The sequence below is a fragment of the Physcomitrium patens genome, chromosome 9 (assembly GCF_059467195.1).
Source record: "Physcomitrium patens ecotype Gransden chromosome 9, ASM5946719v1, whole genome shotgun sequence".
Lineage (NCBI taxonomy): Eukaryota > Viridiplantae > Streptophyta > Bryopsida > Funariales > Funariaceae > Physcomitrium > Physcomitrium patens.
Window position 1 is genome coordinate 2815998 of NC_143418.1, and position 9935 is coordinate 2825932.

Sequence of the window (9935 nt, forward strand, 5' to 3'; positions counted from 1 at the left end):
AAAGGAAAGGAAAGGAAAGGAAAGCAGGGAAGGGGAAGGAAGAATGAAGGAAGGGAAGAAGAAGGGAGGAATAAGTGCACAGTCGATGATGTTGGTGAAGATGATGATGCCCTTCTCCTAGAAGAAGACGTTGGCCTGCTTTAGAGAAGCAGAAGCAGAAGCAGGCAGTAAGTAAGTGAGTATCGCATCCTCTCCCTCACCCGCCCGCCCACCATCAAGGCAGCGCCAGGCAGATCCCTTTTCTCGTTGCGCGTGTCATGTTGCGCTTGTTGCTTCGACTTCTGTCTGCAATCCCTGGGTTCTCCACCGACGGCAGCGGCTAGGTTTTTGGGGGAGGCTTTTGTAGGAGTGACAGCAATAGCAGGAGGAGCAGCAACAGCAGCTTGTGAGGTTTAGACCACCGTCGCGGACACGTTCGTTTTTTTTTGTAGGTGTCGTATCCAGTTGGGATCGTCAGGTGGCTGAGCGGTTTTTAGCTCGCTGGGAGTTTGGGCGGGAGAGGGAGACGTGTGGATGGTTTGATCCATAGTCGTCGCGAGGCATGTGACTGAGGAGGGTTGGGAATTTTGGGTTTTGGATTTTTGGGGCTTGGTGGATGAGGTGTTTGGGGGGTAGTGCGGAAGCCGAATTTTTGGGGTGGCGGGGTTTAGGTCGTCGGTCGAGGGCAGTTTTTGGGTTTCTGACATGGATGTTGATGCTGATTGATTGGTCGGGGGCTTTATTGGCGTGTTTGTGGGTTGTACAAGGAAATTAGGGCCCGTAGCAAAGCTTACTGTTGCGCCGAAGGAAACGAATTGGGTCGAGATTTTTGCTATTAACTTCTTTCTGTATCTGTGAGCCTGTGTTTATTTCTTTGTAATCTTATCTTGATTTGAAATTCAATCTTGCATTTTTATGGGACAACGCAGCCATGTGCAGTGTTATCAAAGTTTGCAGTAGTATGAATGCAATCCTTTCTGTTTTATTGTTGGTTTTGAGGTTACTTATGCACTCCATGAATAGTAAAGCTGTTATGGAAATGAAAACTTAGGGTGCGTTTTAGTAAAATTGGCTTGTCCATTGTCTTCGTTTGTATTACTTGTCGTGCCAGGAAGTAGAGTTTGTGGTGGTTCTATCTTGCCGTGAACTACAACAAATTAGCGGGTTTGAGGTTTCATTACGAGGAAGCTGACAGGGTTCTTTTGATGTTCTGGGGATGGTTCGAGTGTTAATCTCACACTTCCGTGTTACACGTTGTCATTGAGCCTATCGATCATAAGTTAGTTTGCTTGTTCCTGCAAGGGCCTTCACTGGATCATCACTTAGCAGTCAGTAAAGCATATCCTGTACTTCAGGCTTTGCTGGGTCAATATTTCTATAGCGGAACCCCCTATTCTGTAATTTTTATTCGGCCGGTGGTCCAGGATAGCTTGGATCAAGCTTTATCTCTATCCTTATCAAGATATGCTTGTCGCCCTTGCTTGCGGAATTCCCATCTGATCGTAATTAGTCTTGTAAGACAGTAGGCTTTGGTCCTGGGTTCTAATGTTATTCCCGTCTCTCAATGAATCGTTACCTACCTAGATGTTGTAATGGTTTATTGGTTGTGGATGGCAGAAACGAAAGTGTGAAGAGTCCAGGAGCTCCTTATTGAAATAAGAACATAATGGGCGCCACAGGACCGTCCGGAGGTTTTGACATTCATAATTTCTTCAACAAGCAACCTCCGAGCCCATATCCCCCTCCTCAATACCCTTCTCATACCCCGTACCCCCCTAGTCAATTTCCTCAGAGTCCAGGATGTTTTCCAACCAACCCTGGTTCTTTTCCAAGTATGCCACCCCAAAATTTTCAGTATAGTGCGCAGCAACAACAAGGGCAACCTCACGTATTCCACCCATACATACACTATCAGCAGGAGCATGGAGTGCGGCCGTCAAACTATAATACTGCGCCCTACAACCAGCAGCAGCAGCAGCAGCAGCAACAACAGCAGCAACAGCAGGGCCAGTTCCCCTCTCCGGGTTCCCTGAGCTCTCTACATGGCAACCCTCCTCATTCATCTCTTTCTTTATCTTCTTTGCCTCAAGGCAGTGGCGGCCCAAACCAGGCATCAACCTCTCCTTTGGATGGCGCCCGTCTCATGGCTCTTCTGACAACACATGGCGGAGCGGAAGCTCCCAGCAGCGATGATGGTTCATTGCTTTCAGGAATCCAACAAAGCAGCACCGAACGACCCCGTTCGTCTCCGGTAATTAGCCAGGATGTTTCTGTCCCTCCACCTGCACTGGCTCCGGCACTGCCTACAGCTCCGCCAGCTCCAGTTTCCCAAGTGACTTCCACCGCGTCTAGTAGGGGGTCGAGTGGCAAGAAACCACGCGGTCGGCATCTGTGGGGGGATCACGTCTTGTACGATGTGGATGTTCGTAAATCTGGAGAGGCGCAGCCCCAGTTGGAAGTTAGCCCTATTACAGTTTATGGGTCCGATCCGCATCTAGTGGTCGGGAGACAGATTGCCGTTAACAAAAGGTACATCTGCTACGGACTGCGCCAAGGCACGATTCGTATCCTGAACATCGACACTGCATTAAGAGCGCTTCTTCGAGGTCATACTCAGGTACTAGACAATTACTGAAAAGAATTCGGCTTTATTTGCAGTGGATGCCGTGGTTGACTGTAAGATGGTTGTGCAGTTGTTGCTGTTTCGTGTTTACACACTTATTGTTTCATTTGTTGATGGCAGAGGGTGACGGATATGGTGTTTTTGTCAGAGGACCAGCATCTTCTTGCAAGGTTTTCTCTCTGCACCTCACCTGCATGCTTGTGCTGTCCGTATATCGGGGGGAGTTTCTCTTAGTTTGGCGTTGCACACAACGAAATGTCGTGTTATTAGTAGAAGATTAAATTCAGTTGTTCAGAGTGGTGAATTTCAGTGTCCAACTCAATCACGGTCTACACAGCTACAGGGTGCGGGTCTGCCAGAGCTAGGGACTGGCTTATGGAATTCATACAGAAATAGAACAATTAATCCGGGACAATGTTGGTATTTAATTCGTCGGATGGAGGCTTGTCATTTCTGATGGTGTTCTGTGTGTCTTGCAGTGCAAGTGTGGATGGTCGCATTTTTGTTCGACGGATCCTGGAGGGACCATCCCCCGAGGTTGGCAAGGTTCTCATCACAGAGCAGATATTGCTAGCCATCGAATTTATTGGGGACTGGAAATCATGTCATCCACGCGTATGCTGGAATCTCCAAATGCAGGCAAGTCTCAAGGATAAAGTTGAATGAAAATAAATGTAGTGCTGTCGCTATTTGATATATACTTGCTCTTAGTATTTTCTGCATGAACTAGGCGTCTTATCTTAATCGGCATCGACACATGATGACATAATTGTTATCTGGTGTCTTGGAATGAAGTATACATTCGTTGCCGAGAGGGTTTGTGTTGCGTATGTGCGGCTTTGTCACTGAAGGTGAAATGTCTCGCATGTTTGATACAGAATGTGTTGGCGGTGGCGATCGGGCAGTATGTCTTGAACATAGATGTAGGTAAGGTGCAGCAGGCTGCACCTCCAGGAGGTTTTTCCGTTGACCAACCTCTTCAATGTCACGTGGAGAAGCCAGTAGATGGAGTGAATGTGGTTGGCATTCACGATGGTACTGTGACGGATTTGGCAGTTCCATCGTTTTCCACCTTCAGGGTGGCATCAGTCTCACAAGATGGCACGGTACAGATTTTTCCTGTGTTGTAATTCGAAGTTCTGATAGCATTGAGGGAGCAATTGATTTGATCTTCGGGGCAGGAGAGCTAATGTGGTGTGTCGTTTATTACCAGTTGTACGCGTATTTTGAATGTGTGGCTCACGATTGAATTGTTGGTTGTATTACACGGCGCAGATGCGCATATGGGGGGACAACAGCAGAAGCCCGCTCCTGAGTATCGTGCCTCATGGTGGAGAGCCAGTGTCCGCAGTTGCCTTTTTGTCAGCACCGCGGCGTCCTGACCATCACGTTCTGCTTACTGCGGTAGGTTTCATCCTGCCTTGTTCCTTTCCGTTGAATTGAAACGTCCAAACTTGTGTGCTTAGCATCAGACTATACAGCGAGCGTTGTGAAAGGTTGCTCCGATCATGTTTAGCGTCCGATGCAGCAAGCGATTGTGATGCACTGGACGTGTTCCCACTTGTAAAATTCTGTTTGTATACGTTGTCTCCAGGGGCCATTGAACAGAGAGTTGAAATTGTGGGCGCCAATAAGTAGTTCAGAGGATCCACGTTCGAAGTCAGGCACAGGAGCCTGGCGATGCATACAAACATTGGAGTTTCAGAGCTCGGAAGTCGTTGATGGAAACTACGGGGATGCGATTTTTAATCAGATGGTTTTAGCTTCTCGTGCTAGCCTGATTTTGTTGGCGAATGCAAAGAAGAATGCCATATATGCGATTCATGTGGAATTTGGGCACAGCCCAGCGGCTGCACGAATGAACTACCTGGCGGAATTTTCTGTAAAAATGACTATTCTGAGCTTGACAGTTGCCGAGGACGGTGTGTCCGAGGCCGGAGAAGGGAAGGTCCAGATTTATTGTGTTCAGACACAGGCGATCCAACAGTACGACCTGGACGTGTCACAGTGTTTGCCACCTGTGGATGACATTGTGCCTGAAACTCCAGGAGCTCGTGAACGCCCGGTTTTGCGTGGTGTACAGGATACTGACCGGTCGGAGAACATCAGCGTCCCTGACTTGATAGACATGGGGCCTGGACCTGTATCTGTTGTGAGCTCGGTGACATCCACTGCAACCAACGTGAGCGTTCCTGCTAGAACCCCGGTCGTCTCTTCGTCTTTCGGAAGTCCGGTGGAATTTGGTCGGCCGGAGGCGTCACCTGCACATCACGTGGAGAAGAGCATATCAATGGACTTCAATGCATTGTTGCAAGGTTCCACAAAGTCACAGAAGAAGGAGAGCGGGAAGGTTAGTTCTGAGTTTTCATCAAGTGCAGAGCTCCTGGCGCAAATGTCCGGCAAGTCAGAAGTGGCAGCTGCAGGCAGTGCGCAACCCTCCGCCTCGCGAAGATCGCGGTCAAGGAGCCCAGTCAGGGTTCCCGATTCGCACCAAGTCTCGATGGGAACTAAGCAGAAGGGAGAGGATGCTTACATGACTATACCGGAGGCATCTTCTTTGATGCCACCCCTTAATGTGTCGAATCTGGACATGGCGCAGTCCAATTCAAGCACCACCTCTGTAGACGAAGTTTCGGGAAAAATACACAGGGACGCATCTGCAGACAGTAGCAGTGCCAAGACCTCGAATTTATCTCAGCCTGGAATTCTCCATCAAGTTCTTCATTTGATAACTCCCTCAGAACTGATGAACTTGGTAGCTGGGACAAAGAATTCTGAAGTCTATAACGCTCCGCTATCAATTCCTGATCAAGAACAGATTGGCGAGGATGGAAAGAAACTGCTATCCAAGGGTAGTGGCAGCAGCGATGGGTTCGTTGGCGAGGATTCCAGCGTGGTTATGGAGAAGGAGGTAGTGGAATCTAATATCTTAGTTGTCCAAAATGATATCAGTGGGAAGGAGGTTCTGTCATCCTCCTTGTTAGAGTCTCTAGAGACAACTCAAATTTTAGGAAATGATTACGTGGGCAAAGAGCACTCGGTATCCCAGGTTGGCATAGACCTTTATGTAGGAGAGAACTCACAGGTAGAAGAGGGCGAAGTTTCACAAGATAAGGAGCGACTCTTGATTGACACGGAGGACGTAAACCACAGGCTGAGAGAGCTGAGTTTCAGAGATGGTAGCGGCGAGTTGCCTTTACTTCAGGTAGCAAATGTAAAGGGAAGGAAGAACAAGAACAAGACGAACGTGGGTGGTATTGGGTCTAGTTCTGCAATACCCTCTCAGGTGTCAAGTATGTTGGGGCCTGGATTAAAGCCAGAAGGTGAAACCAGCCACATTGTAGATCCAGTTTCATCGTCAACGCCGATGGCAGCCGCAGCACCTTCCACTGCTCCTGCTGCCATCGACCCTGCTTTCCTGGCGCAAGTGGCTTCAATGCAAGAGTCACTGAACCAGGTATGCTTTTTGGATTGGTTGTTGAAGCGGGTTTTATTGACCTGGTTCATTGTACACCTGGTTGTTTCAAAGTCCTGCACCTGACGGTTTTGTAGCAGGCTCAGCAGTGAGGAAGAGTGTAAATGTTAACGTTGGTAAGTTGGCGTGGGCTTGTGACAGTTGGTGACCATGCAGAAAGAAATCCAGAAGCAGATGGCTGTGATGGTGGCTGTGCCTGTTCAGAAGGAGGGCAAGCGGATGGAAGGTACGCTCTTCTTTGTTGTGGAAAAGGATATTTTGGAACGTGCGTCTTTTTCGGAGGGTCACCTATTTATTTGCTTATTTATTGCGATCGGAGAGTAATACGTAGTTGTTCGTGTGGATGGATTCCGATGCCTAATTAATCACCAACTTGCAGTGTTAGGTGTTGTATTACATTTGTGGTGTCGAAGTGCCTAATTAGGCAAGCCTTGTACTTGTGGCTAAATGCAATTTGCAGCCGTAGTTAGTTACGGGTGCATTGGGAATTATTGTTTTTTGTGAACACGCGAACGTTGGATGCTGTTTTCAGTTGCGCTAGGGCAGCGGATGGAGAAGATGTTAAAAGCACATGTCGACGCCATGTGGGCACGGTTAGCGGAAGAGAATGTACGGAGAGAGAAGCAAGAGCGTGAGAGAGTGCAGCAGGTGACGATGATGTTAACAAATTTTGTGAGCAAAGATATGCCGGTTGCTTTGGAACGCGGATTCAAGAAGGAATTTGCTGCGATTGGTCCAGTGGTGGCACAGGCGGTTCTTCCTCCTCTGCATAAAGCGGTTGCGGCAATTGTGGCCGAGTCCTTTCAGGTGGCTGTGATTGAAACTTGATCGCAGGGCATAGTTCTTGTGATTTATGTGTATTTTGAACTATTACTATTACTATCTAAGCTTCCTCATGTTGTGTTGTGAACGCGCACTTGCGACGGGTTTCGAAACGGTCCGATTACAGTTGTAGGGCAATGTTATTTGTGTGCAAGAAATGATGCAGCTGGGATAGTTTTTAGTCACGGTTGACGTTGAGTTATGCTACACGGTCTAAGTGAAGGTTTGGGTGGTGGGAATCGTGCATTATAGGGTTCTGCAGAGAAAATGTTACCACACCTGGAGAAATCGGTAGGCGCGAAGTTGGAGGGAACAGTGACCCGGCAGATACAGACCCTGTTTCAAACGATTGGTCGACAAGTCTTGCAGGTGATTAGAGAAGCGTGTATAGAGAGACAGCAGCCCGTCGGCATGATTGTGTTGTGTTTGTACCATTAATGAGTTTGATGTGGTATGGCAACGTTTGGGCGGGGTTTATGTGTTTTTGCAGGATGCGTTACGAACGTGCTTTGAAAGTACTGTTCTTCCATCTTTCGAGCGGACATGTCAAACCATGTTTGATCAAGTGGAGTCATCGTTCCAGCATGGCATGTCTGAATACACTCAGCATGCTCAGGAGCAGCTTCTGTCGTCTCATTCTGACCTCGCTTCCACATTGAAGGTTTGCCTGGTTCTTGACGCTGGAAGTGCTATTGGAGTTTATGTTTGGGCAATTTGTATGGAGATTAAATGTTTTCAATCGCATGCAGCGCAATGACGGTTGGAGGCTTATGAGCGGGCTTCGTTTGATGTACTGTGCAGGACACTGTGGCATCGGCTAACAGACTCGCGGACTCGTTGAAGGGAGAATTAGCAGATGGCCAGAAGAAACTTATGATTCTTGCAGAGAACGCGAGTGCAAATGCAGCCCGCGCTCAGCCTGCCAACAATCAGATCAATGGCGGGCTTCCTGACAAGGTCCGTGACCATGCATGCGTTGAACCCTAGCGAGAATTGACCTGGGTGATAAAATTGTGTGTGTTGTGTTTGGTGGGAATTTTTCTTTCTAACATGTTTACTTCGTTTTGTTTTAGGTGCTTTCTGTGCAGCACCTGGAAGAGACGTTGGATCCTACGATCGAACTCATCAGACTTTTGAAGGAGGGCAAGCTCGAAGAAGCATTCAACAAGGCTCTGTCTTTGAGCGACGTAGCAGTTGTTTCGTGGCTGTGTATGCAGGTATGGCTTAGTTTGCGTTTAAATGGTGTGTAGGATTGTGGTTGGTCGGTAGGTGTTATGAAGTGAGATCTCAGAGAACATATGACTGGATGCGAAGAGACTGATGTGTGCGAGTGATCTGCCATTGTGGCAGTTGAATGAGGCTCATCTTTTCAGCACAGTCCCACTACCGTTGAGTCAAGGAGTACTGCTGTCATTAGTTCAGCAGCTGGGTTGCGATTTGGACAAAGACACAACTCGGAAGCTGTCTTGGATCCGGGAGGCAGCACTGGCGCTGAACCCCGATGATCCGTTGCTGGCTCCCCATATGCGACCCTTTCTACATCAGCTTCACCAGAACTTGCTCCGACAAATGGAGCAGACGACGGTTTCAGGAGACCAGACGACGGTTCCAGGAGAGCAGTCGAATTTGAGACTTGTTATCCACGTTGTCCGGTCTTTGTTGACATCTTGCAAACAATGAGGTAGATGCTGACGCATTCTTGCAGCAGCAGAAGAGAGGGGGAGGGCTGATCCCATTAGGAAGATCCACAAGGGCTGATCAAAAAGACGCAGGACTAGATGCCCACGCCTTGGGAGCTGTCTGGTTCGTTTTCGGTGTGCATGAGAATCTCCCAGAGCATTAGAGTTGGTCATGAGTGTTAATATGGAATGGTGGTGGAAGTTGGGGGGGGGGGTTGCTACGGTTTGTGTGGCTACTGAGGGGTTTGATGTGGAGAAAGTGGAGAAATGGTCAATACATGAGTTTCTGAAGTTGAATCCTTCCAAACTGTTGCGAAGGTTCGTCAAGAGGTGACAATGGGGAGAACTGTACAGAAATATGGGCTGCGTTTTGTACAGTCCAGGCTATAGTTGTATGAGATATGAAAGTTAGGCAACAGCCGATCTATTTTCTCTTTAGGCCGTTATCTGTGTGACTAGGTGATCATCGTTAGATACAGCAGTATCCTTGCCTTTGAGCAGATTTCAAGGGGGCGAATCTTGTCCCAGAGGGTCTTCACTGGTGTTGTAAATCAACGAGGTAAGAAGTTACATGCGCTAGTTGACATTGCTGGGTGTTGACCTGGTTTGCGACTGTCGATACTTTAGATATAAGTGCAGGAAGTACAGGATGTGCCCATGTGAAGGCGCCGAGGACTTTGTGGGGCTGAGTGTTATTTGTATAGTGCGACTGGTGGTGGAAAGCCAGGCAGAATTCAGCACACAAGTCCTGTTTTTCTGGTTGGGGTCAGCTGAAGGTTGTTGCTCCAAAGCTTTTGTTCGATGAACGTGGAGGATGATATGAAGTGCGTTTCAATGTAAGGATGACCCAGATGTTTGCGTCTTCCGTGATAGAAGATGACGCCGATCTATGTTTTCTGCGGTCTAGAAATTGACGTGGATTGATATATTAGTGCTTCAGCACATGGCGCGCTCAAGTTTTCGATACCATTTTTACTTTATGCCTGGTCATCATTGTAGTTTGCTTCTCCTTTTTAATGCACTCAAGGCGAAGTGTGGTGTAATTGCCGTCCACAGTAATCGAGTTTACACACAACAATGATAATTATAGTCTACATCTGTGGGAGATGGATTTGATGTGGGAGTTTTCTTTTGGATGGTTGTGTTATTTGTGCATAAACCTCTACTCTAGCTTTGTCAGGAACAGTCAGATCCTCCACAAGCGAACTGACTTTTCTACCACCATGTGAACTCTATAGCATGAAACTGTTCTCGGCATTTAGAAGCATGAAAGAGTACAGAAAAAATAGCAACCGATTTTGTTGTAGGCTCAAATCATAGCCAGCATGCCCATGATCGACAAGGGGCTTGTTCATCT

The 9935-nt window shown here is 47.8% G+C and overlaps 1 protein-coding gene across 7 annotated transcripts; it reads left to right on the forward strand.

The window, feature by feature from the left end:
• Window positions 1-35: 35 nt before the first annotated feature.
• On the forward strand, window positions 36-9662 carry LOC112287018 (enhancer of mRNA-decapping protein 4). 7 transcript variants are annotated; one of them, XM_024529603.3, is made up of 14 exons: window positions 36-175; window positions 1597-2596; window positions 2723-2772; window positions 3082-3241; window positions 3481-3708; window positions 3878-4006; window positions 4197-6059; window positions 6219-6303; window positions 6610-6884; window positions 7152-7268; window positions 7390-7560; window positions 7701-7856; window positions 7973-8116; window positions 8250-9662. In XM_024529603.3, exons 2-14 carry the CDS (start codon window positions 1646-1648, stop codon window positions 8577-8579), a joined length of 4659 nt encoding a protein of 1552 aa, XP_024385371.1. In that variant the 5' UTR covers window positions 36-175; window positions 1597-1645; the 3' UTR covers window positions 8580-9662. The 7 variants fall into 7 exon arrangements, with proteins under 7 accessions (XP_024385371.1, XP_024385373.1, XP_024385368.1 ...); XM_024529605.3 differs by having other exon boundaries at window positions 72-171; XM_024529600.3 differs by having other exon boundaries at window positions 168-390.
• Window positions 9663-9935: the final 273 nt, after the last annotated feature.

What these genes read in the sequence shown, in the direction of transcription:
- LOC112287018 (XM_024529603.3), top strand. Translation starts at nt 1,646, where the DNA reads ATGGGCGCCACAGGACCGTCCGGAGGTTTTGACATTCATAATTTCTTC. An exon ending in GACCAGCATCTTCTTGCAAG is followed by an intron (nt 2,773 to 3,081) that starts GTTTTCTCTCTG and finishes TGTGTCTTGCAG; the next exon opens with TGCAAGTGTGGATGGTCGCA. An exon ending in ATGGCGGGCTTCCTGACAAG is followed by an intron (nt 7,857 to 7,972) that starts GTCCGTGACCAT and finishes GTTTTGTTTTAG; the next exon opens with GTGCTTTCTGTGCAGCACCT.